Source organism: Oreochromis niloticus, linkage group LG23 (assembly GCF_001858045.2).
Source record: "Oreochromis niloticus isolate F11D_XX linkage group LG23, O_niloticus_UMD_NMBU, whole genome shotgun sequence".
NCBI classification, from domain to species: Eukaryota; Metazoa; Chordata; class Actinopteri; order Cichliformes; family Cichlidae; genus Oreochromis; species Oreochromis niloticus.
This window is the reverse complement of record NC_031986.2, coordinates 25701965-25729444: the sequence shown is the minus strand read 5'-3', so window position 1 is coordinate 25729444 and position 27480 is coordinate 25701965. Positions and strand designations below refer to the sequence as shown.

General features: G+C 38.7%; 2 protein-coding genes and 1 long non-coding RNA gene across 6 annotated transcripts in view; all 3 read right to left on the bottom strand.

Moving 5' to 3' along the window:
• The window catches only part of LOC102075659 (uncharacterized), a 90447-nt gene that overhangs the window by 30592 nt on the left and 32375 nt on the right, over positions 1–27480 (bottom strand). The gene's annotated exons all lie outside the window — the stretch shown is intronic.
• On the bottom strand, positions 5351–21244 carry LOC102075736 (uncharacterized). Of its 4 annotated transcripts, none has more exons than XM_025903366.1 (5): positions 21047–21244; positions 8307–8520; positions 7137–7229; positions 6799–6905; positions 5351–6074 (listed from the first exon to the last, which is right to left on the bottom strand). In XM_025903366.1, exons 1-5 carry the CDS (start codon positions 21194–21196, stop codon positions 6036–6038), a joined length of 603 nt encoding a protein of 200 aa, XP_025759151.1. In that variant the 5' UTR covers positions 21197–21244; the 3' UTR covers positions 5351–6035. The 4 variants fall into 4 exon arrangements, with proteins under 4 accessions (XP_025759151.1, XP_005462745.1, XP_025759150.1 ...); XM_005462688.4 differs by lacking the exon at positions 21047–21244 and adding an exon at positions 11778–12098 and having other exon boundaries at positions 8307–8775; XM_025903365.1 differs by lacking the exon at positions 21047–21244 and having other exon boundaries at positions 8307–8843.
• Positions 22410–26402, bottom strand: LOC109204652 (uncharacterized). The gene is made up of 4 exons (XR_002064181.2): positions 26170–26402; positions 24944–25051; positions 24269–24374; positions 22410–23074 (listed from the first exon to the last, which is right to left on the bottom strand). It is a non-coding gene; the product is annotated as an uncharacterized LOC109204652 (long non-coding RNA).

Sequence of the window (27480 nt, the reverse complement as noted above, 5' to 3'; positions counted from 1 at the left end):
AAGGCTTAAGACTATGATTGTGCATGGAAGGTGTTATGGAAAAGAGAAGTTATATGTCTTTGTCTAGCCATTAAAAATGTACAAGATGTACCATTGTCTGTAAACAATGACTGTACATAATGTATTTTTGACCTGTATTTGACGCCATGGGGGGGGCGGATACCCCATTGTTTTAAAAGTGTTTTTCACATGTATTTTTAGCAGAGAGAGAGAGAAGACTCATGCTGTAATTTTTGTTCTGTATTACAGTTTTTTCTGATTGCTTAAGCACATTTTTTGTAACTATTGGCTATTTTTGCAAAACTCTACACACAAATAAGAAAATCTGTCACCCAATTATCAAAACATTGTAGTTCTCTTGCAAAAGCGAACACAGCTAGATTAACTCTTCACACCTTCGTAAAAATGGTGTTTTCATATCAAACAGTACACACAAGCCATCATCTACTAAGCACACAATGCGCCAACTGCACACTGATCGTATGAATACAAAACACATGTGGCTTTTGCATTCTCTGTGTACAGATGTCAATTTGAGGTCACACTTTTGTCATAGTGTCATGTAAACATACAAGGATCCAAACTTCAAGTATTGGTGTTTATTCACACTCATCAAAACCAAGACAAAGTCAGAACACAAAATAGGAATTTCACAAAAAAAAGGGAAAAAAAAAGACAATCAGCCTACATCATGTTGTCTTTCTGGGTCCGGCCACAAAATTTCGTCCACATCGCATGCGATATCCTCCAGTCCAAGGCACCGGGGAAAATATCTCCTTGAATGCCGTATCCAGGCCTGACATGATGCCTGGTCAATATCTCCACATGCCTCCTCCATTGCCTGTAAAAGGGCTACCTGTTGATGAGGATGACGGTCGTACACTTTCCAGCGCCAGGCAGAGAAGAACTCCTCGATGGGATTTAAGAATGGAGAGTATGGAGGGAGGTTGAGTGCCATGAAGGATGGGTGGTCTGTAAACCAGTTGCGGACCAAAGCAGCCCTATGGAAACTAACATTGTCCCATATGATGACATATCGGGTCTGCTCTGGTCTCTGAACAGTGAGCATGTCATGCAAGGTGTCCAGGAATGCAATAATGTGTGCAGTGTTGTATGGGCCTGTGGTTGCATGATGGTGAACAACACCATTTTGGCTTATAGCTGCACACATGGTTATGTTACCACCACGTTGTCCTGGGACATTGATGATGGCACGGTGTCCAATAATCAGTGTTGGGGAGTAACGGAATACATGTACCGCCGTTACGTATTCAGAATACAAAATATGAGTAACTGTATTCCGTTACAGTTACCGTTTAAAAAGGTGGTATTCAGAATACAGTTACTTTGTTGAAATAAATGGAATACACGGCGGTACTTCCTTGTTTCATATTGTCGCGGGTCAGGACTGTTTGGGTTTTGTTTGACAGCTATGTTCTGTTGTTCCAGGCGGCAGCGTTACGGTTGCCATGGTTACAGGGTGACGCTCTCTCTCTCTGCGTGTTTCCTGGGTGAGAGAGCGCCTTTTTGTTGTTGTTGTTGTGCTAAGCTAATAGGCAGAATGCTACAGGCATAGCTCTAAAGAATGTAGCCTGATGGGCAGTGTAGTCCGTGCTGCAGGGAGAATGGACTACCATACCCGTTATGTGTCTGTGAGCGAGGGAGGGAGAGAAAGGAAAAGTCCGAGCTGTCACGGAGCAAAAACGGGAGCTGGAAGCATGTAAATATAATAATAACCACTGCAGCCAAGAAGAGTGCCTGACGAGCCCATTTGTAAGTAAGCTATTAAGACTCGACTGTACACTGTGTTCGTGTTTTCCTCCGGAAAAAATAAGTTCCGTTGGAGCAGCCTTTCAACGCCTCTCTCTGTCTCTGGCAAGCAAAGTTGACCCAGACAACAAAGCAAAGCTATTTTTCGGCTACCAGCCCGACACGGAACCCACCGTATTAGCCAGAGGTCCATTTACTACGTTTCGGAGCCGCGGACCTTCAGTAACAGTAATAAATCACAGCAATAGTACATTCACGTAGTTGTAAACAGCATGATAATATATTGAGTAATCCAAAGTATTCAGAATACGTTACTCTCATTGAGTAACGTAACGGAATACGTTACAGAATACATTTTGGGGCATGTATTCAGTATTCTGTAGTGGAATACATTTTAAAAGTAACCTTCCCAACACTGCCAATAATGAATAATAAATAATAAGTTTAGGCTGAACCTGTTGGCCAGCTTCCCTCAGGGTCATCCCATGGTTGATGACATGGTCCACTATTGTAGCTCTGATGTCATCAGTTATTCTGTTTCTTACTCTTCTTACCCTTCCTCTTTCCCCTCCTCGTCCTCTTCTTGCTCCTCCACGTCCTCTTCCTCCAACTTCTTCACCTCCACGTAGTCTCCCTCAGCCTCCTCTGATTCTCACTCTTCTCACTCTTGCTGCTCCTTCCATTGTACTCCACATAGCTTACCTGTGGCCTGTTTATAGTGCTTAGGCTGACTGCAAAGTGGACTAATTATCTAAAACAGTTTTCACATGTGAAAGTGTGCCAGACAGTTGGCAAAATAGTGTTAATGATAGCCATACATGTGTATAATTTTGCTAGGAGTGTGTTGGAAATTTGGTAATTGAGTGTAAGCAGTGAGTTGTGTTTACAGTTCTGCAAAAAGAGTGCTGTGCAGTGAATTTTGCAAAGTGTGTGTTACAAAATGGCAAACTGAGTGCAAAGCAGTGTTTGTGCTTTTAGTTTTGCAAACTCAGTGAGTGGTTTTGCTGTAAGTATTAATAGTTTTAGAAATTGTGCTATAAGAATCACAGTTAGGGTTTAAGCATTCAGAAAAAACTGTAATAAACTCACCATTTGATTGCACTTTTCTGGGGCCTTGTTTCACTGCTCTACATTGATCGATTTCGCGACATCTTCACCCACAGAGACGTAAAACGCACATCTGCCAGCAGAGCAATAACCAGTTAACTGTCAAACCAACATCCTCACTAAGAGACTCTTAAACATGTGAACAACACTTTTTCTTAAAAATAAATAATAGTAATAATGACATGAATATGAACATCAATAATAGTTATATAGTCTCCCTGACTGAGATTTTCTCCTCACCCAGGGAGAAGAAAAAACCCCTCACCTTCAACCTTACTGAGAGAGTCATAAACATTCTGGATGATTTACTTGCACAGGAATGAGCTCAGTGCTACAAATACTGATCAGTGCTTAATGTGTTTGAGTTGTGTAGCAGCAGCTGTTGGCTCTACTAATGTTAAATGAATAAATAACCACATATGACGAGGATGATGGCAGTAATGATGAAGGCTGAGCGGTACATGATGATGAGCTGATGCTCTGATGTGGAGCTGCTCTGCTGCTGATCTGACTCAGCGGACGAGAGCGATCTGTGAAAAAAGAACAACAAAATGATCTGACAGATAGATGGTGTATATATAGATATGTGTGTATACTTCCCACATGAAATAACTTCCTTTATTTATTGCTTTATTTATATAGTCTTCATCAGCAGTTGTTAGTTACCATAAACATATGTCAGTGTTTTTCTTCTTTTTCTTTGCTTCTGTAGTTTTCAGCATTAAAGTTAAAAACCTTGCCTTTGCCTGAGACAAGGCGCAAGGTGTCCACAAAATGAATGGGGTCGATTCTCCACCTGCTACAGAAGTAAAGCCTGCAGTCCTCTGCTCTGAAGTTTTTAATCACGAGTTTGTTTCCCAGGACAGAGAATTTGGTTTCAAAACCAGGAGAGCAGTAGGTAAAATGACTCAGAATGACTGTGGCTGATACATGTTCTGATCTGACTGTAGATCTCCATGTACCAGTATGTGTCTGATGTCTGATTGGAGCAGGTTAGAGTGACATTGGTCCCCAGCTCTCCTCTGACCTCGGTCACGTTCTCGGCCTCTGCACAGAGCAGAAGCACCAACAGGATCATCCACAGGAGAACCATGATCAGCTTCAGCATCCACAACAAGACGGAGTCGTCTGAAAGCAGCTCAGCTCTGATGGACTCTGACGTCCTCTACACTTCCTGTCTCAAATGCTGACTTCAGCCGATATGACACCTGATAAAATCCCACAAGTACCAAGTACCTCACAGGAAGTCCAACTTGCGGACCTTCACTCTGAACGCTGCTGGATGGGTTAATATGAGCGACTTTCTGTTGCTTTCTGATGAATTTTAATTATGGCACTGCACGTACGGGACAAAGTGTTGAATTTAAAGCTAACAAAGTCAATGTAGTTGTTATTAATTTTGAGCATTAATGCAACACTTTTCAAGGTTTTGCATTAACACAACTGGACGGTGGCAGCTTGTCCACTGAGACACAGAAAGAGGAACAAGTGGGAGAGAAAAATATTTTTAACAAAGTCAGTTCAGTAATCTTTGCCAAATATCAGAGTGATGTACAAAACAAACATCTGTTTGGAAAGAATGATTTATTATTTTTATTGGAATTCTATTAAAATGTCTCAGCAGTGACCCCTACAGGCAAGTGTAGCTATAGAACATGTGTTCTTCCTGTATGTTGAAACAAATATATACACTGTGAGTGTAAATAATTTTATTCATTTATTTCAGTTATGTTCAGGTGATGTCATTTGTACAGTTTGTTTGAAAGAAGATCTTTTTTTGTTTTTACATCTCTTTGATTGGGTGATTTTAATTCTGGAAGCATGAAGCTCTTTCCAATCACACCAAGGTCAAAACCTCCCAGTTAATAAATAATAGATAAATATTTAAATGACACAAAAGCGTTTTTATATTTCACAAAAAACTGTGTAATTTTACAATCCATCCACTCAAAAAGGAGTTCAATCAATAATATTTCATTGATTTTCTTTTATTTAGTCATATTTATCTAAATTGAATCCAGTTGCCTAAGTAACCATGTAAAGCATTTCCTCCTATGTCACATGTCAATCTATTCTTTATTTCACTGTCATCGGTAATAATTTCAGTCGCTCACTTGGAATTTAAACACCAGTTATTTTTGCTCATTCTCACTTGAACTGGTGGAAAGTTATTCACCTCCTATGGCCACTGGCTGATGCATCACTTCCTGTGTGGACGCAGGAGAGATCAGCTACACAGACATCTTGAATGTCTGATTGTGTGGTAGGCTGCTGGACAATGTGGGTAAAAGTAGGTGAACTGTCAAAGCTGAATGATTCATGTATTCCAGTTATTCTTTTAAAAAACGTCTGAAATGCAAATTTAACTGAGTTTCCAGGGAGTAACAGAAAAGGGGGAGGCCACTGGGTTTAGAGCCGCCTCAGTGTGAGTAGTTGTTTCTCAGGAAAGTCTATAATTGACACAGGAAATCACTTCCTTTTTCATGCTTTATTTTTACACTTTCAGACAAGCGTTGGAGAAAAGAAGTATTTGTGCAAACAGAATTGTTAGCTACAACTTACAGACACATATTATTATACTGCTTTAAAAACTACAATCGCTACTTCAATTGCCCACAATCCTGTTTATTACAGCTGCTATTAGTACAACCGCAAAAATAGTATTTAATGCATGTATTACTAGATTACTAAGCAGTTTACCAGCAATTCTATAAGTACTACTACAAATACAATATGCTGTTGACGTTACTGTTGACATTATATATGTTTGTACTTCAGTCACTATTGTTAGTCATGTGATACTGTCATAAATAGTGCTACCACCTCACTTAGTGCCAGTACTATAACCGCTGCCCTTAAAGTTTCAGACATGCTTTCAAATTTTAGCTTAAAAGGGTTTCAGACTCTCTTAAGCTGCACTTCACATGTTCAAAGGACTCCAGCTTACACTTGAAGCACATCACATTTTCATATGAAGTTTTACATCATAAGTACGCAGCTGTTTTCTTACAATCCTGATAATACACAAAATGTCAATTTATGTGCTGCAGTAGACAAAAATGCATGAAAATGTGTGTTTTGGGGGTAAATGTGAAACAATTCAAAGTGTCCACAAAAGCAACATCTTTCCAGCTTCTGATTACGGGTAAAGAAGTCCTTCAGTGAGGTTTTGCCTGTTGAGAGTGGATCACCTTGTTCTGAAATAAAACAGAACTAATGAGTACGGGGAAGAAGCAGAACAGTGGTGGAACTTTAAACAGTAGTAGTGATAGTGTTGGTGCTGTAGTATTAGCAGTAGCAAACATAGAACAGTTATCAGAGATTAGGGTGGATGTGGCTCAGCTTATAGAGTCCGACTGTCCACATATCAAAGTGTACACATTTCACTCAGGGTGTAACATGTAAAAATTACTAAGTGCTTAAAGACAAATAATAAAATGCTGTATGAATATGTTTGAATGGAGAAACCCAGTGGTCTCAACTGTTAGCTTGTCCTTTAAATGGTGATTTGTCCCATTTTGAAACCTTGAAGTGATTATTTTCACTCTTGTCTGTTTTTTTTGTTTGTTTGTTTTTTTAATGGAGCTAGAAGTGACCACCATAATAAACTCATCAGGGAAATGTTAACTGAGCTCAGAGATCTAGTGAAGAATAATTTCATAGGTTGAAAACAGGTTAATTTTCTCATAAAGATTTCTATAAAATCATATTTTTGAACCAGAGGTGTTGCCCCCTGTTGGACATAAGGAGGTTAAAGGCAATTTAGCCTTGGCTTCACTTCACTTAGACCTGGGGGTTATATCCAAAAACAATTCAGATCTGATAGCACTAACTATTACTATCAGTACTTCTACAGTACTAGTTCTTGAGCATTAGCGCTCACAGTATCAGTTTTATCAATGAGAGCAGTGGTTTGTTTACCTGCGCAGCCCTAATGGTGTGTGCGTTCTCATAGATGTGAAGTGAAACATTATTCTTCTGGATCCTGCGCTTTTTCCTCTTCAAACACAACGCTGCACAAACAGCACCTGCAACAGATCACTGAGTCACGTCACCATCAAACTCACAATTACACAGGATGGATGCGTATTGTGTGTCAGCATGTGTGGACTGGTCTGATAAATGATCTGACAAATGTTTCTCAGTTACTTTACTTTAGTGTGATTATGTTTATTAGAAAGATGACCAGGCTTCAGATAAACACTTATAGATTTGGTAGAGTGTCTGTTCAAGTGTCTTATCTATCATGGCTCACTCACCCAGTATTACAAAGACGATAACAGCAACGGAGACACAGATGATGATGAGCTGATTGAGCCTGCAGTCGCTCTGGGGGTCGGTGATGGTGACATCTGACAAAAAAAAGAGGAAAGACGAGCTGAGAACTGTTAGATTCACAAGTCATGACTTTGCCTTTTGGTCCAACCGATTCTTTACTGACGTTTAGTCAAAGCTGTCCGAGTCACAGGTATGTACGTGTTATGTTTTGTTGTTCTTGCTCACCAGGTTCACATTACTGAGAGGTCTCATTCTCAAAGTATCATAACACAGTGCACTAGAAGTTCTCATTTTTAAGTGAGCATGGTGAAGTGTTTTACTTTAAATCACCATCTTTTTTTAAAGTTAAACAGGTTTTTAGTTTTTTTCTAACCAGATGTAACCAGATGAAGTGCAAATGAAACTAACCAGTGAGATTCAAAGACAAAGCATCCAAACACGAGACAACCTCTTGGCTGGTAAACTTGTCACATTATTTATTCCCTCCTGTCCTAATGTGGACTCAATCACCACCAACAACAACAAGATCACCGTGACAGAATTTACTTTTTGTTTTTTTAAAAGAGAGAAAATAGTTATTTGTACACATTGCATGCTAGACGCTTCCTTGAATTTGTGGTAGAAGTGAGTGTCACCACCTCAAGTCTTAGACATCTTTAGATCGACTACATTGACCTTTAAAGTGGAAAGGACAAAAAAAGTTGTAGATGTGATAAACTGTGGATTCGGAAAATTACCAGATGAGCTAATTTTGTTTAATTTTAGGACTTACTGACACCCATACAGGTCGGAGTTAAGAACAAATATTGATATTTAAAAATAAACTAAGCACATAATGCAATATTTTCATACACATAAAAAAACCGGCTCACATTCAAGGGAAATAGAGAAAAAGATTTCAGAAAGTGGCAAACAGAAAGTTAACTCAGGGTCTGAGATGTGCTGATACAAAATGTAATGTACTGCAAAGAAATCCAGGCCTGAACACCAGCGAGAGACAAAGAAAGCTTTTCAAATTGTAAATGCTGATTTATCTAATAAGAAAAAATAATAATAAAAATAAAAGCATATGACTTCAGAAGGAAGCTACTTAACACTGTTACTCTGGGTATTCATGCATCCAGGATGTTAAATTAAAAAAATACTTTTACCTGAGACGAAGTGGAAAGTCTCCACAAAATAAATGCTGCCATCTCTCTTGATGCCACAGAAGTAAAGCCTGCAGTCCTCTGCTCTGAAGTTTTTAATCACCAGTTTGTTTCCCAGGACTGAAAATTTGGTTTCAAAACCAGGAGAGCAGTAGGTAGAGCCTGCTGAAGAAAAACTGCGGCCGATACATGCTCTGAACTGACTGTGGATCTCCATGTACCAGTGGACCTCTGTTGTCTGATTGGAGCAGGTTAGAGTGACATTGGTCCCCAGCTCTCCTCTGACCTCGGTCACCTTCTCGGCCTCTGCACAGAGCAGAAGCACCAACAGGATCATCCACAGGAGAACCATGATCAGCTTCAGCATCCACAACAAGACGGAGTCGTCTGAAAGCAGCTCAGCTCTGACGGGACAGACAAAGAAGTGCTCTGTACTTCCTACTGTGCATGGTGAGTTTGGTTGATGTCACATCTGAATAAAAAAAAGAAGAAAATAAAAACCACTGACACCTCAGAGGTGTCAGAGGAAATGAAACCTTTTCAACCTTCAGTGAGCACTATGCAGTTTGGGTTAACACTGCTTTTAAAGTTAATCTGACTCTAACACCTCTGTGCTGCTTCTTTCTGCTGCTCCCACTGACAGCAGTAAAACTGCTTCATTTACTTGTACTTGAGCAAGAAAACATTAAAGCAAGCAAAGCAAATGAACCAATCATAAAACTATCTTAATGACTGAGTCAGCTGTTGTCTGCTGTAGCCTGCTTTTCCTGTGATCAAAGTCTCTGTCTTGCACTTCCTTCCTGTTTATAAATGTTAATGTTCTTAACATGACTACCATTAACACAAATGTTTAACAGAGAGAGTAATATCTCAAAAAGTACTACAAGTGTTCAGATTCTGACCATTACCTTATAATGATGATGAAGAAGATCATTTCCTTGTAAAGCTAGTATCTTTGAAAATACTCCATTACAACTAGCACATCTGCCTCATCTGAGGATTTAACACCTCATCATATCTGAGAGAGAAATATTTGTGATATGCATTTATGATAACTGAACATCCACTTGTGGTGTTTGGGCTTTGACTGCACCAGTGTGTACAGGCAGAGTGATAGACCTGCTTAAACGTGATGTGGTTATAGTGGTTATTCAGCATTCACAGGATTGGTGGTTTGAGTCACTCATAGGTTCCTACACAGCTGAGTTATGATGCATTCAGTTGCACCTGAAAACTCTCCTACATGTATTTCTGTTCTTTATGAAAATATCGGATGATACTGCAGGAATTTCAGTGAAAGTATTCAGATGAATTACACAATATTACTGTTATTCTTATGCATTATGATGATCTCAAATAGGAGCTGATAATGTGTGTTTGACTAAATGTGAAAAAAACTTTTAAAAAATTCTTAACAAAGCCAAATATATCAAAATGCACTGGTGTGCAAAATTAAAACAGGTGTTTTTTTCTGAAACAGAAAGAAAAAGATGCTAAACTCCCAACTTTAACACAAACAACAGCTGACGCAAAAGCAGCTATGTGCATCTTTCATTGTTACCAATCTCATAGATTCAGCATTTTTAGTTTTGTTAGCAGCTGTGATTGAAGCATTAGTAGCAGTACTCAGAACTGGAAACAAGAAGACCTACTGTAATAGCATCCACACTAATGTCACTACTTTTACATGGTTTGGTTTGGTTTTGCTTTTGTTAAACCAATAATGCCACAGTGCCATAAGTGATGTATTATTGTTCATCTGTGGTTGTATTTACTTAATTTTAATACCTTTAATTTTTATTTTGTGCCGATATGTAAAATATTTGAATTTTAGAGGGTGTATTTTTTTTGTACCATAACTACAAATGCTGCAAATATCTATGTTGGAGTAGCTGTTGGAGGTCATAGTAGACTCCAGGAGGTCCAGGAGGACACCACCCCCTCTCCTCATCCAAGGGGAGGTGGTGGAGGGTGTGGATGGCATCAAATTCCTGAGCCTCCACATCACCTCGGATCTGACTTGGTCACTAAACACCTCCTTCCTGGTGAGGAAGGCCCAACAAAGACTCTTCTTCTTCAGAATACTGAAGCGGGCTGGAGTCTCCCCCCAGCTGCTCAAGACCTTTTACAGAGCCGTGAGGAAACGGAAAGGCCACCACCACCACCCGGCTGAGAGACAACTTTTTCCCAGAGCTGTGAAAGCCATCTGCTCACCTGCCCTTCCCTCCTCTGCCCTGCAGACACACTTACATCCAGTCACTGTACTCTACAGACTTCTCCATTTATCTTTTTTTGATCTTTTCATTTATCTCTTTTGTATTTTCTTTATCACAGAGGGCACCACTGCTATTTTGTTATGTTCTAGCAAAAATAATGACAATAAGTAAATCTTGTTTAGCAGAAATAACAGCAGGTCTAATGTAGTGTGACGTAAACTCTAAATAATCAAACACCAGAGCTGGTGGGCAGCAGCTGTTCAACAAAGATGATCTGATCAAATGGCTCCATCTTGTGTCTCTAAGCTGCTATTGCAGAAAAAATTTCTGAAACCTTAAATAAAATTGGAGTATCAGTATTATTAGTGATAGCACTGGTAGCACTGAAAAAGTGGAGCCTTAAACCTGTATGTCCAGCAGGGGACTCCTAAAATTGTGAAAAATGGTCAGATTGTTTAGAGGCCTCTGAGAAAATGAGATTATTGCTCACTAAAATGACTGATGAGTGTATTTATACATTGAAAATGGTTATCAGTAACTGGTGTCAGTGGTGTAGTTCCAGCTGGATCAGATCAGCACTCATGCTGGTGTCAGTGTTAGCAGCTACAGCAGTGGTTAGTTTAGCTGGGTACTTGTTATATTTGGGTCATCCATCTATTATCTGTTATTTTTCACAGATAACAAAAGACAAAACAAATGTGCAAAACACAACTGGCAACAGAGCGACTGTCAGCATTTCACTGTCAAACAAACAACCTTACTGAGAGACTCAAAAGCACCTAAAAATGAGTTAAATTCTAAAATTCTGTGAATAAACTAAAATCAACTAATGTAATTATCAGTTTGAAGTAGACAGCAATGATCTGATGTGGAGCTGGTAAACTCCTCAAACGATGAGGGAAACACACAAAGATTACCTCTCTGAGAACAGATAACCAACTATCAGCTATGCAGACGGGCCTTTACAGATGGCTGTGAGAATTTCAAACATCAGCTGGTTGAAAAACACTTGGCTGTTTGTATCCCTGTGAACTTTACTGATGAAGCTAATCACTCTTTGGACACTTTGATGGGGTCAGGAGGAAGCTTTGATGATAGTATTTTTTGAAAGTTTTATCTATTTACCACATAAAATCACTTCCTCTTTAGTACTTTAATATTATGATTTGTTTCACAGAATCTTTAAATTTTTTTGTTTAATAAGTAAAAACAGGCATCACCGACTTTTAGACCTTTAAAGTAAAAACTTTGTACTTACTGACTGAGTGAAAAGTGTCCACATAGTAAAGTTTGCTGTTTGTTGTCATGCCATAGATACAAAGCCTGCAGTTCTCCCCTGTAAGGTTTTCAGTGACAAGTTTCCCAAGATTAAAAATTTGGTTTCAAAATCAGGAGAGCAGTACGACGAATAACACAAAGACCACAGTTGATATGAGCTTTGAATTGACTGTAGATCTCCTCGAACATCCAGAATGCGATGGAGTCGTCTAAAAGCAGCTCAGTTCTTATATAGCTGGCAGAGAAGCGCTGTTTGCTTCCTGTTTCCTGTGGTCATTTCGTCTGATGTCACACCTGATAAAAAGCCCCCCACAAATACAAAGTGACTCACAGGAAGTCGAACTTGTGCAGCTCTAATCGGAGCTAAGCTATTACTACTGAGCTAATACGTAGCCTTTCAGCTGCTTTCTGCTGTTGGCTGATGAATTTCAAGCTGTAATAAAATAACACAGTGAAGTGGTGTGACCATTTAACAAAAAAATGTCCACAAGGTTTACACCGTGTTCCAAATTATTATGCAAATTGTATTTAAGTGTCACAAAGATTAAATATGTTGTTTTTCAATTAAACTCATGGATGGCATTGCGTCTCAGGGCTCTTTGGATCACTGAAATCAATCTCGGGCACCTATGATGATTAGTTTGCCAGGTGAGCCCATTTAAGAAAAATCTACTTAAGAAGGATGTTCCACATTATTAAGCAGACGACCATTTTCAAACAATATGGGAAAGAAAAAGGATCTCTCTGCTGCTGAAAAGCGTGAAACAGTTGAATACCTTGGACAAGAAATGAAAACCTTAAATATTTCACAAAAACTTAAGCGTGATCATTGTACTGTTAAGAGATTTGTTGCTGAGTCACAGCACACAGGGTTCATGCAGATAAAGACACAACGAGGAAGGTGTCTGCCAGACAAATACATCGGATTAAGAGAGCAGCTGCTAAAAGGCCATTAAGAAAGCAGCAAACAAATATTTGAAGCTGCTGGTGAGTCTGGAGCCCCGTGAATGTCAAAGTGTAGGATCCGCCAGAACCTTGCAGTTATGCGTAAGCCTTCTATTCAACCACCCCTAACCAATGCTCACAAGGAGAAACGGCTGCAGTGGGCCCAGAACTACATGAAGACTAATTTTCAAACAGTCATGTTCACTGATGAGTGCAGTGCAACCCTGGATGATCCAGATGGATGCAGTGGTGGACAGTTGGTGGACAGCCACCATGTTCCAACAAGGCTGCGACGTCAGCAAGGAGGTGGTGGAGTCATGTTTTGGGCCAGAATCATGGGGAGAGAGCTGGTCGGCCCCTTTAGGGTCCCTGAAGGTGTGAAAATGATCTCTGCAAAGTATGTGGAGTTTCTGACTGACCACTTTCTTCCATGGTACAAAAAGAAGAACCGTGCTTTCTGCAAGAAAATCATCTTCATGCAAGACAATGCACCATCTCATGCTGCGAGGAATACCTCTGCATCACTGACTGCTATTGGCATAAAAGGAGAGAAACTCAGGGTGTGGCCCCCATTGTCCCCTGACCTCAATCCTATTGAGAATCTTTGGAGCATCCTCAAGCAAAAGATCTATGAGAGTGGGAGGCAGTTCATATCCAAACAGGATGAGAGACGAGGCAGATTACACACTTAAATGTGTCCGATTGAGATGCTGTGTTATGACCTTAAAAAGTTCCACTCATGTTTAAAAACACTCCAGTGTGGCTGAATTACAACAATTCTGTAAAGATGAATGTGCCAACATTTCTACACATTTGCCAGTTATCGCAAACACTTAATTGCAGTTGTTGGTGCTAAGCGTGGCCCAACCATTTAGCAGGAAATCGCTTTCCCACACATTTTTTCCCCTTGATAACAAACACCTTCATTTAGAAGATTAAAGTTTAAAGTCAGAGAGAGTCAATATGACTTAAGGGGAACAGATTTCTTTAAAAAAAACAAGATAAGGACAAACATAAAGCAAAGATGTGTTTCTGTTAAAGGAGTTAACCTGTGGAATAGTTATGACAGTGATTTAAAAAGGTGTAGTTCATTTTTCTTGTTTAAAAACATGTTTAAAAATAGAGTATTAGAAAAATATATTAATCAAGAATGAAAAGAGCAAAAAAATAATTCTGAAACTCTTGATTGTTTTGCTTTGATGTAGTTATCTAAGGTGGAAAGTTTTTTTGTTTGTTTGTTTGTTTGTTTGTTTTTGCTTTGCTTTGTTTTATTCTTTGCTTCGAGCCCTGTGTACAGGAGCTGCATGCAAAAGATTTTTTGTTAAAAGGGTTGGCATAATAAGCAAATGCTTCAGCCAATACCTTTTGATTAGCCTTGTCTCATGATTTTTTGCTTTGTGGTAATCTTTATTTTGTATTCTGTATTCACTGAGATATTTAAATGCTAATCAATAAAATCAATCAAATCAATCAAAGATGTATCTTGTTTATTTGAGTAATTATTCTAATATTTAAATTTGTTTGATGATCTGAAATATTTAAGTGTGACAAAATATTACAAAATAGGAAATCAGTAAGTGGGCAAGCACTTTTTCACACAACTGTAGCTTATATAGTTTTCTAGTCTGGTGAAACAAATCTATCCACCATGATTACTGATTAGCATAAGAACATTACACAATCAACAGGGAAAGAGCTATTTTTGTGATACATGGATATATCTGAAACTTTTTTGTGCATTTTTGTAACTTTTCCAGTGTCTTTCCACTGATCCAATACTGTAAAACTCCAACAACATGATCTACACCACCTGGTGGTACTGATACTACAAATCCAACTCCACCTTACACTTTTAGTTTGATCTCCGTATTACCCTTTCTGCAAGTCTGCATTTCCAAGAATGTGCTAGTGGTGTTGTAAAACTTCTGTTAATATATTACTACAGCTTTTGCTCAGTGGAAATGTTGTGAACTGAACCCTTAAAATCTGAAGACTTGTCTGCTTTCAGACGCCAACTTGACAGGGTTTTCTGTCTCTCTCTCTCAGTAATACAAAATGCACTTTCATGGTTACATAACTACAGCTTGCAGTTAGGTGACCATGGAAGTGCAGAAAGCTTCTCTTTTTTTTAATACAATGCCAAACGTTCACATGAATATAGCGCGTCACATCATAACTAGAAGATAACAATGCTGCTGAAACACCACATGGAAGCCATTTATTTTCTCCCTAAAGATGACACTAATACATTAATATTTGTGGTTTTTAAGTTAAATGTCATTTTCAAAGAGAATTTGACAACAGTGGACCAACAAACAACATCTCTTCAACTTTGAATTACACCACACAGTCAAAATAAATAAATAAACAAAAACCTTTGGTACTTACTTGATATTGGTCAGAAAATGTCCACAAAATGCATTATATAATGTCTTTTCCTGCCACAGAAGTAAAGCCCGTAGGCCTCTACTCTGAAACTTGAAATCACAAGTCTGTCTTCCAGGGTTGACAAGTTGGTTGCAAAATATGAAGAGCAGTAGATAGAGTCTGAAGAAAAACTGTGGCGAAAACATGTTGAAGTTGTTGTTGAAGTAAACACTAAAGTAAAACACTAAAAGAAAAGTCTGTAAGTTTCCACAAGTGTTGGTTTAAGTTCAACACTATCTGAAACCCCGCTGGATCAGGTTAAAGTGAAATCTCTCCTCAGCTCCTCTTTAATATCAGTCATGTTCTCTGAATCTGCGCAGAGCAGAACCGCCAACATGATCATCCACAGAAGAACCACGATCAGCTTCAGGATCCAGAACAAGACAAAGTCATCTCAAAGCACTAAAGACTATTAATTTTATTTTATTTTTTTCAGTGGCATCATTCGGGTTGGGAGTAGATCACCTTTGGCTGAAAAAGAACAGAAGGAATTAGTACAACAAGGTAGTAATCTCAGGAACAAGCACAGACAAGCAGACAACCAGGACCAGTTACTATACAATCAAAGGAAATCAGGAATAAGGGAATATACTAATGAAAAAAAAAGTTAACAAAACTAATCAAAACAAAAACAAAATGTTACAGATTTTATAACATTAGCACTCACAGTTCCATTTCATTTCTTAGTAATAGCAGCAATTTGCTTACCGGAACAGCCTGAACCACTTCTGCTTCATCAGAGATTTGAACTGAAACGTTATCCCCCTGGTTGCTGCAGCCTTTCCTCTTCAAAGACAGTGTTACAAAAACAAACCCTGCCAACAGATCACTGGGTCACTTTACCTTCAGACTCACATTAGTACAAGACATCTTGTGACGAATCTTTAAACTCTGAAAAGTGCTGAACAGTTCCAATAAAGTGAACTGTTCATGATGCAGAGATCCAACTTTATGCTGATGATAAACTAGTTTGTCTGTACAGCTGTAAAAAGCAGAAAGTATCTTACAAGAGTTAATTCAGAAAGGGAAACATCAATCTTGTCTCAAGTTAAGTGTGAGGTCACACTTGCTATCATCTTGGCTTCCACAGGAATTAAATATGTTTTGTCTCTGGTGAATATTGGATGTGTGACAGAGGCTGTTTGTGGACCAAGTATGGCCCAATTAAACTCATTTACCATAACAAACTCACCAAATACTAGAATTATGGCAGCATTAACTGAAAGAGGTATGATGAGCTGACTCAGTCTGCAGTCGTTCTGTAGGTTGTTGGAAGGCAGAATGACATCTGGAAATCATACGTGAAAAAAGATTACATTAATACATTTTAAATTTATGTTTACAAGTCATCAAGTTTTTTGTTTTTTTTTACTGTTGCAGTACTGTAGTAAAACTCAGTTGTTCACATTTCCATTAAAGTCCACAAACTTTTCAAAGATTAGACATTTACAGCTCTCTGTAGCCATGAAACTGTCCTGAGTCCTGCATCTTCTTATTACTTGGGATAATACGAGTGTCTTATCATATCAAAAGTTGTGTTTTCTTTTCTCCAACAGAAGCAGCTTCACTTAAAATCATTCTAGATACACTGGAAAGACTTGCTGACAATTTGTAAGTAACATTTGAAAATAAAGTAATGAAGCTTAAGGTCAATAAGGAGTACCGTAGTTTTTGGACTATAAGGCGCACCGGATTATAAGGAGCATTAAGTGAAACAAAACAGTCAGATAAGGCTGACGAGGCTCCTGACTATGGTAGCCGTAATGCTCAGACAATCCATAAAGCAGTCGTAACAAAACATTTTGACAGATATTTGAGCGCCGTGTACCACATAAAATCGGTTCGAGGTCAGTAAGCACAATGAGAGTTCATACACCAGATTATAAGGTGGACTGTCAATTTCTGAGAGAATTAAACGATTTTAAGCGCGCCTCATAGTCCAAAAAATACGGTATCTGTGGTCTCAAATCTGTCTGCTCCCAGGTGCTGTCGGTTAAATGTAAGCTTTATCACTTTATCACTCACTTTCCCACGATGTCAAGCTGTTTGTGTCAGCACTGGTCTAGTCTAATCACCCTCTCTAGGCCAATCAGCATTCATGCAGCATACTTTAGAACTCATATGAGTCATGCCTTAGACTCAGATGCCTTAGTGCAACCCACCATCTCCCCATCTCCAGCTCTCTTCATTCAGGTTCCATTCAAGCCACCTTCATCTCCACAACCAGAGTCTAGGCTCTGGGGGGTAGCGGTCTAATCCATTTCACAGCTGGGGTTCTATTGCACCGAGATGAGCCATCGGAGTCTAACTGCCAAATAACTCTATCAAAATTCTGTTCATCAGTAAATCTTGTCCATTCTTTCTAATAATCTCTCCTTATTGAAATACCATGTGAAACTGGCAAGATATGTTGACACTGACAGTTTTTGAAAACTAGACGTAGAAAGTTTCTGTGAAGCAACCTAAATGTTTAGGAGCCGTAGACACTGGAAGAGACTTTAGCAGTGATATGGGGACCAGAGACTGTGAGAAGGTCAATGAAATATGGCAGCTTAAAGTAATGATGGGCAAAGTAACTCATGGTGAAGTGGAAACCTCTGAAACTAATCTTAACTTTGAGGTGACTTGACCAAAGAGGCCAGTGAAAAACATTGTTGATCAACAAAGATCCTGGTGTCAGAGACAACCAAAAGGTGTCCTTTCATAGTCATTAGATTTATTGGAAAAATTACACAGGTCTGATTCTCAGATCAAATATAGATGCTAGTAAAAGAACTCTCTGTGTCCTATTTAAATGTACTGGGTAAGTGTCAGTTTTCATTGCATAGAGAAAATCTTGTAAAGGGATATGTTTTAATCTAACCTATCATTCCCAAACCTATCCACATGTTCTGCAGAACATTAGCAGTGTGAATGTGAAAAGGAAAAAAAACAAAAAGTGAAATCTAAACAACACACCAAGATCTCAAACAGAATAGAAATGATAAACTATCACCTGATAGACCTGTTACTTACTTTTTCTGTCATAGGGTGGACTCTATTGCATATCACCACTTTAACTCGAGGTGTGTTTAGAGCCGGTACACACTAACTTTAAAATGGACAGTCTTTATAAAGTACTAAAAACAAAGCAATTTTGACCTGTGAAAACTGACTACATGACTTAATTTCCTCATGTCTTCACTTTAGCACTTGCTAGTGCAACAGACAATAAGAGGTCAGACCTAAAAACAAATGTACACATGGAATCTTATATTGTACATAATGTAATTTGCTAGAAATAATCAAAAAGCCTGAACACTAGGTTAAGTGAAAGAAGCTTTTTCTTTTAATGTTTTGGAGACACAGATGAGGGAGAAAGTCGCCACAAAATACTTTTTTTTTCTTTTTCTGCCACAGAAGTCAAGCCTGCAGTTTTCTGCTGTGAAGTTTGAATCTGTTTCCTGTGATTGAAAACATGATTTCAAAATCAGAAGAGCAGTAAGTAGCGTCTGTTAGAGACATGCTGTGGCTTGGTTACATTCTGCACCTTTGCACAGAGACTGTGGCGTTGACCAACAAGAGCTCTACACTACCTTCTGAAAATGATGACTTGGGTGTTGTACCCACAAACACCTCAAGTCTGACAGGAAGTGAAAATTTTTCCATCTCCACACAGTACTGTGCAATTTGGGTTAATACTGTGTTTGACTGACTGGATCCTTCAGCTGAAAAGTTGCACAGACTTACTGTCTTGGGCCTGGGTCTGTGTACCCAGGGCTCATGGGTTTTTGTTGGAGTTTTCTCGGGCTGGCGATCCTCGCAGGTCGTCCTGCCTGTGGGTCTGGGTTAGACTTACTCTGCTCGTGTGTTTTGTTTTGACTCCTCTCCCAGTCCTCTGTTTCCCTGCTTGCAGGTGTATGTGTGTGTGGGTGTGTGTGTGTGTTCCCGGTAGGCTGGTTTACACTTTACCTCACAATAAGAAAGCCGACTCTTACCTGCAATACTATTGCTGCTGTGTATTTATTACATCTGCAGTTGTGGTAAATACCTGCAGTCTGGAATGTGTGAAGATGCAGCATATATTCCTTTAATGTATTTTCCACTCTCTCATTTTACAACTGTATTCTCCACCCCCATTGGTGCCCACTTCAGTCAGAACCCTGAAGCACACATTTAGATCCACCCACTACACTTCAGTAAAGTTTATTTCATCTGTCACCAAATTTCATCATAATATCAAGAAATCATCTGTGATCATTACATCTCAGCTGGTCTATTCCTTTGTTGATAGCCATTAAGATTTGTTTGAGATAATTTTAATATACTGAATGCTTTAAAAAAAACTCAGTGGCAACATTTTGGGCATCCAGCAGCTTTTTGGAGACTTTAGACTGTAACTTAATTAAAAAATGCATTAAAAATTAGGCAAACACATTTTATCAAATTGTACATTTTAACACCAACCAATAGCCAGATACACGTGTATACTCAGCCCACCTTACAGAAATTTAGAGCAGAAAAGCTAAGGCAGCTGTTTAAATAGAATTTTCACTTGACTTTTATTTTAACTGCTTAACATTCATTAGGTCTCAGTTACTTCTTTAAAGAGAGCAGTATAATTAGTCTTAGGTTCACATGTACCTGATTTACATCCCCAAATGGAAACATTAAGAAGGTTTAGATAATTTATTCCTGGAAACAGAACTGATACAAAGCAGTGGGTGACAATGCCCTTTGTGAAACCACAACAGATTAAACATAAACTTGTGAGAATGTGTCATAGGCCGGTAAAGGAAAATATCTTCCATTTGCAATGCACTAAGAGTTTGGTTATTTTTTTTACCCTCTTCCTAGACCAGTATTGTTTTAGAAACTAGATGATGTCACCTTTCAGATGCAAACTCAGACACATTGCGGTCTTACATGTTTTCTGTTCAAAGCCTTTCAATATGGGTATAGCAAAGAGGCCAAAATCCCACTGCTGCACCTGCTGTTCAGCTCCCTTTTTCTAGAGTAAGTGCAGAGACAAAGATGTGGCCACACAAACCAGACCTGAGAGGCTACTCTCAAGCTGTGCACTCCTCTGGAAGAGACTCTGAGTTACTGTGAAGAGTATGGACGTGTCTTATCTGTGAATGATGTAGTGAGGGAAAGTCTGAATATTTTGGAGTGAACAGAGTGAAAAATCTGGTGATAACACATCTACAGCCTGATGTTATTTAAACTGAGAAGAACCCACAGGTAGCATCGATGACTGCCACATCTACAAAACCAGGTGGATGTTCACTTAACCACCATTATTCCCCAATGCATTGGTTTTAAGTTCAAGACATTTTGATGGTACCAAGAGACAATGAGTCCGTCACTTTGATGGTAAGAAGAAGGGAGTGGGCATTTTTGTTTTTCATGTGGCCAATCAGAGCAGGGAGCTGTTTCTACATGCACCCTATGGTTTCCTTTGCAAAAAATAAGTGCTGTCACTAACCACCACCTCACATAGGCACAACTAACAAAAAACTATCCAAATGTACACATTTGATCTTTTATCCATGTGTCACCTCTGCACCAAGTTTAAGATGCAGTCAGCCTTTTTAAAATATGCTTTACTGGTAATGGATCATGGGCCTGAAGAATAACTAATCCTACAACAATAAAGTTAAATAAACTGTGGTTCTTACCTGAGACGAGGCAAAAAGTGTCCACAAACTGAATGCTGGCATCTCTCTTGATGCCACAGAAGTAAAGCCTGCAGTCCTCTGCTGTCAAGTTTTTAATCACGAGTTTGTTTCCCAGGATTGAAAATTTGGTTTCAAAACCAGGAGAGCAGTAGGTAGAGCCTGCTGATCCTCCAGATATCCTACCAATACATGCTCTCAACTGACTGTGGATCTCCATGTACCAGTGTGTGTCTGATGTCTGATTGGAGCAGGTTAGAGTGACATTGGTCCCCAGCTCTCCTCTGACCTCGGTCACCTTCTCGGCCTCTGCACAGAGCAGAACCACCAACAGGATCATCCACAGGAGAACCATGATCAGCTTCAGCATCCACAACAAGACGGAGTCGTCTGAAAGCAGCTCAGCTCTGATGAGTTAAATGGCACCTCTGATCAGTGATAGGAAACCTCAAACACCGAATAACTTACAGGAAGTCCAATTTGTTGACAGCTTGGGTTAGTATGATGTCACAAACCGAGACCCACAGCTGAATGTGATGCACATTAAAACCAATTACAACACTGTTTTACTTTAAATGAAAGAAACCATAGAAGAACTTAAACTGGTTTGTGGTCAGTAAGTCAGTGCAGACAATTGTTATGACCCAGGTCATAATTTTGTGTATTGTTTTCTCTCCTCCGCTACTGAGGGCGGCATTGTTCATTTTCTCTGCTGTTTTTGCTTATGTAAGTTGCAGGTGGAAGCTGACTTTTGCTCGGAAACTGAATGGGGCTTGCTATATATTGCCCCCTGTCAAGACTGGCTGGGGTCCTGACTGTTTCCTGTTTCTAACCAAGCTGTGTGTATAGTTGTGTATTGTGTGTTATAAAGTGTTTCAGTAGGTGACACTTAAAGTACTGAAACATTGATATAACATGAACCACACCCCCATATAGTACTGATAGTACTACATGAACAGAATCAACTTTTTGGGATAGTGATATTACAAATCTAACTCTATGTTGTGCAATCAGTACTGCTATGAAAACTACAGCTCCTACTACATATAATCCTGGTTAATTCTTAACATAGTCACTTCTAGTAGTTACAGTCTTTTATTACATTGACTACAGGGGTACTACTCCATTTACAAGATGTTTTTTTTACTACAATTACTGGTAATATTGCTGAATTTAACTAGGTGCCAGTGCAAGAAACTGAACCCTTTAAGTTTCAAAAACTGTTCAAAGTCTCTGTCAGTACAGAATGCCCTTCACGTGTTCAAATGACTGCAGCTGTTAGGAATAAAATGATTAAATAAAGCTGTTTTTTATTTTATTTTTATATACAAATTCCTGTGTGCTCAATAAAGAGTTCGCACTCCGTGTTTTTAAGGGTCAAAAGCTTCATTCAGTGCTATGACTGAATTGAATTATTGTGATGTGACGTAGTGCGCAGATGGTTTTGCAACATGCTTACATGTCATAACTAGTTAACAGCTAGGATGATATTTTCTGGGCCAAGGGAGTCCGAACCGAATGTCCCAAACTTAAATAATAAATAGAATCAGTACGGCTAGGCAGGGAGGTGTTTTCTCTTCTCAGTTTTATTCCAGGATAAGGCGCAGATGTGAGGCGAGGTCAGACATTGACGTGAACGGAGAGAAGACTCGTAGGGAGACAGCAGGATTGCCACGTTGCTTCCGGAAAAAGATATAGTTGTGGATAAACAGTCATAATAATACTTGTTATTGTTGGGGTATAAAACTGTACGGCCCAATCCAGGCTCATCCTTTTGTGTGAAGACACATGGCTGATTTCACACAGAGGTCCTGTGCTGTAACCTGTAAGTTCAACTGCTAAAGCAAATTCAATATTTTAAACCATTGATGTTCTCCTGTACTTCCCTCTGAAAAAATGAACACGACACAGCTAAAAGTTTATAGAAGGATAAAAAAAAAACAAATAAAAAAACAAACAAAGCAAAAAAACCCTGAAAACATTCTACATCTACATTTCTTTAAAGTTTTACATAATAACTGTACAGGTATTTTCTAACGATGCTTATCCTGACTTAGTCAGCTTTTTGCTGTAGAGGACAAAAATATATACATATTTTATTTTTTTAGTTTAATGTAAACCAATTATTAACCAATTAAAATTAGAATGTAGTCTGACAGCAACAACGTTTGATGAAAGGCAAAGAAATCTTTCGGTGATGTCTTGCTGGTTCAGCAGAAATCTACGCCATAATCTGGATCCTCCTATCCTGAAACACAAGACAGTTACTCAGTATAGGGAAGTAGTAATACTATAGCGGTACTTTTAAGCAGGATGGGTAGTGATAGTGTTTGTGCTGTAGTATTAGCAGCAGATTGATTATTAAAACAGTTCTTGGGGAACCTTGTTTTGAAGTCTCAACAATAGTGTTTTGGATGCGGTTATGTATCCTGTTCAAACACTAATAATACTACAAGCTTTAAGCCTGAGGTGACTCCTGTACAGCTATGGGGGGAATTATCTATAGACATCAAAACAGTTTTTTAGAGCAGGCTGTAAACACGTTTATTTATCCTGTAAATGTGAAAACTTTAACAATGAAGACTATGGAACTAATGCACCTTCAGTCCAGTTGTGCACCATCAATCATTTATTCAATAAGACCTTAAACTTGTGACCATAAACTCATCAGTGATTATTGTTATCAAAGATTAAGTGAGCAGTAAATCACTTTGTCATAGATGTCTATGCGATCTGACATCTCTTAGCAACCAGAGGAGCTGCCTCCTGCTGGTCAATAGAAGGAATACAGGTTTAGGCACGAAAGACTTGGCTTCACTTTTGTTGCTATTTGTGACCATATGACCACCAGAAGTGACAACTCCACTAACTGAAAGTAGAACTGACAGAACATTAATGCAGACTTAGCAATAATATCACATAAATAATATCAGGTTGGTTAGTCTAGATTTATCTTTCTGAGATTAAAAGAAAAAAAAACATTATTTGCCATGTTTTTACTTTCTTTTTACAACTTGTTGTTTACAGGTGATGGTAAGAGAGATTTAGTATTTTGTGAAACATTTATGAAGTGCAATACTTAATTCAGTTCTCATGGTAGTAACTAGTATTTTCAGCAACAATATTGCAGCATTAGCACCCACAGTACACTTCCTTTCTCCCCTCACCCCCAACTGGTCGTGGAGGATGGCTGCCCCTCCCACAGCCTGGTTCTGTTTGAGGTTTCTTCCTGCTAAAAGGGAGTTTTTCCTTCCTACTGTTGCATAAGTGCTTCCTCATAGGGGGTCATATGATTTTTGGAGTTTTATCTGTTGTTTGTATTGATGTAGGTTCTTTACGTTACAATATAAAGTGCCTTGAGGTAACTGTTGTTGTGATTTGGCGTTATATGAATAAAACTGAATTGAAAATTGAAGTGAAGTATCAGCATTGGTTTGCTTACCTGCTCAGCTACAGTGTTATAGAATTCTCATAGATGTGAATCGACGGATCATCCAGCTGTGTGCTGCTGTTTTTCTTCCTCAAGCACAGCAGTATGAAAAGCCCACCTGTCAACAGATGACTAAGTCACTTTACTTCCAAACTCACAGCTTCATAAGCAGTCTTATGATCAATGAATCAAAACGCTTTGCTCTAAAAGTGAAACTCCTAATAGTGTTGTGCTTTCCAATCAGTGGCAAATTAAAGTTCAGTACCGTCAATGAATAATAAACTAAAAAGATAAAAACTGGAACTTAAGGGACATTTTTCAGAAGTACGAACAAACTAAAACACTGATTGTATAACTGAAATTGTATAACTGAAAACAAAAGCTTATTTATATATTAACAATATAAAAACAAGACCGAACATTTTCAAACAATAAAAATTATACTGACCAAAAACTCTCTGGAAACTAACTTAAACTAAAATGAAAGTTAAAAGACAAATTCTAAATAAAATAAAGCTAAATGTGATGCCTTTTATATGGAAAGGTATGTATATGGATTGGTACAAATATATATATGATAAGTAAATCACTATGTTTGGTTTGAATTTGAAGGATCTGGCTGTGGATATTTCTTGTTGAGATCATAAAGTCTTTCAAAGTTATTGACAACTAAATCCATACACTGACCCATTATTAGAATGATGACAGTGGCAACAAAGACAGATATGATGATGATGAAGAACTGACTCGGGATGCAGTTGTTCTGTGGGTTGTTGTTGTCAGACAGAGTGGCATCTGAAAAAGGAAAAGGGACAAAGATGAAATGTGAAAGTTGATGATGAAAAGTTAAAACTGTGATAATGTAAACACATACAGTTTACACTCGAAGCCCCAAATGTTTTTCCTCAAATATTAGACAAAAATGTAGAAGATAAAGAAATAGTTATTTCTTTAAAATAGAAAATATTATTTCGGTTTGCTTTTTCTAACAGTTTCAGTAGAGAAACTGATCAAATAACACTTCTAAAACTTGTACAGACACTGCCATGTACAAAATAGTTTTGTGGCAAAAAACTGAAATGATAAGGGCCACACACACAGATGTAGTAATATAGAGACCAGACATAGTGGAAGACCACCAAAATATGCCAACATCGTGATAATGAGTAAAGTGACCAATGATGATGTGGATGAGTATCAAGTTAAACTTATAAAACCTTTAAGGCAAATTGTCTGAAGACAAGTGATGGACACAGCAGCGAGCACCTCACATTTCCATTGGCTGCCAACTGTCGGGCATCAAACCACATTACAGCCACTCTGGATTCAAATAACCTCTCACTCCTGGAATTCATTTCCCACAGCGAAATATATCTCAAACTCTAGCTGCAGGAATAATCCACACATCCATCTACCTCCCCTATAAGCACTGGCATTTTCTTTGTGGACAATAAAGACAAGATCCTCCATAGCACCCTCTTATTCATTTCATATTTATATTCATTTTCTACATATTCTGCCTGTTCAGTTTGTGCCCATAATGTGGCCTCCCACTTATTCCCAGCTTGGCTATTAAGGCCCCAACCAGTCCCTAGCAATTCCTATCCAACCATTGGTCACATATATAGCAACTCTGGATCTATCTTTGTGTCCTTCCAGTGGAAATAAAGTCATACTTACTTTTGCTGATCAGTTTTCTAAGGATCTCTATTTCATCTTACCTTCTATTTTTCTAACCTTAATTGCTCAGCAATAAAAACCACTGGTTTGTAAGAATCCAGCATGTATCACATGTATGAAAAGCTTTATGTTCAGCTCTAGGGGCACAAGTGAGCTTGTCTTCCACCTCCCACCCCCAGATACAGTACAGATACAAACTCAGTGAATGAATCAGGAGCAGTGGTTGGGATCACCTGTCCTTGAAGGAAAATGCTTGTTGTTTGGAGGACCCAGGTGCGGACAGGCCAGGAGACAGAATTAACTCCAACAAAAGGCGAGCCTTTATTTTGGCTGGTATATGTGGAACATTAATCAAAGCGAAAAACAAACTAGGCTGTGAAACTACTACTTGAAACTCAGCTAAGACACTATGACGACTCTGAACTGACTGATTTCTATGACGATTATGACGAGGGGAAGATACACAGACAACGTGATGAGGAACAAATGGAAACACACAGATTAAATACACAAGAGGTGATGAGGGGAAGGGAAACAGCTGACACAAATTAACATGATGACACCAAAGGAGAAAGTGAAACTAAAATAATGAACACAGAACACAAGACCTCTTCAAAATAAAACAGGAAACATGGAGACTTAGACATGACTGTTAGGATGCCTGGGTCATTGACCCAGGGTTTTTGGGTTTATTATATTATTTATAATTTCTAGTCTTTGGGTTTTTGTTAGAGTCATGTCTTATGGTTTGTCTCTGTGTAATCCTTAGTTGCTTTCTCCCCTGTCGGCTGTATCCCCTTGTTAAGTTCGCGTCTCTGTGTTATGTTTCCTGTTTTACTTTGAAAGTCCGTGTGTCATGTTAGTGTATCTGGTTTTGCTTTCCTTGTCTCGTTAGTCCTGATTTGCCCCAGCTGTGTTTCCCTCCTGTTGCCCATTCCCTGATTGCTCCCTCTATGTATTTAAGCCCTGTGTTTCAGTTTGTCATTGTCGCGATCTACCGTTTATTTTGCTGTGTGTTTTGTCTGCTTGCCTGAGTTTATGTTTAAAGTCTCAGTTCTGGTATCTTTTTAGTTCAGCATTAAAGCTGTTTTTTGAGTTTACTTTGTGCCTCCGAGTGTCTGCACTTTTGGGTCCACGATTCCTGTCTGCACATAGCCTACACCTAACAATGACAACACCAGCTTACCGGACCTGAAACACATGACAGACAAGAAATGAAATCAAACAGAAAAGCAAGGAGACAGATGATAAATAATGGCTAAGCTTACCCTCAACTAAAACTTAAATAAGAATAACACACAAACAATAATCACAAACCTAACATGAAAATCTCAACAATACAAAATAAATTCTAAATGCCGTTTAGCCTGTGACAGGATAACAGGTTGGTCCAGCGTTCCATGACCAAGACGAAAACCTTAATCCAAATTTGGACTAATTAATAGATTATCCTTTCCCATAACCACAACCCCAGTCCAGAAGCACTGTCTTCTTGTGACATTGTAAAGGAAAGTCAACCAAGACAGCCCTACAACATCTAGGAT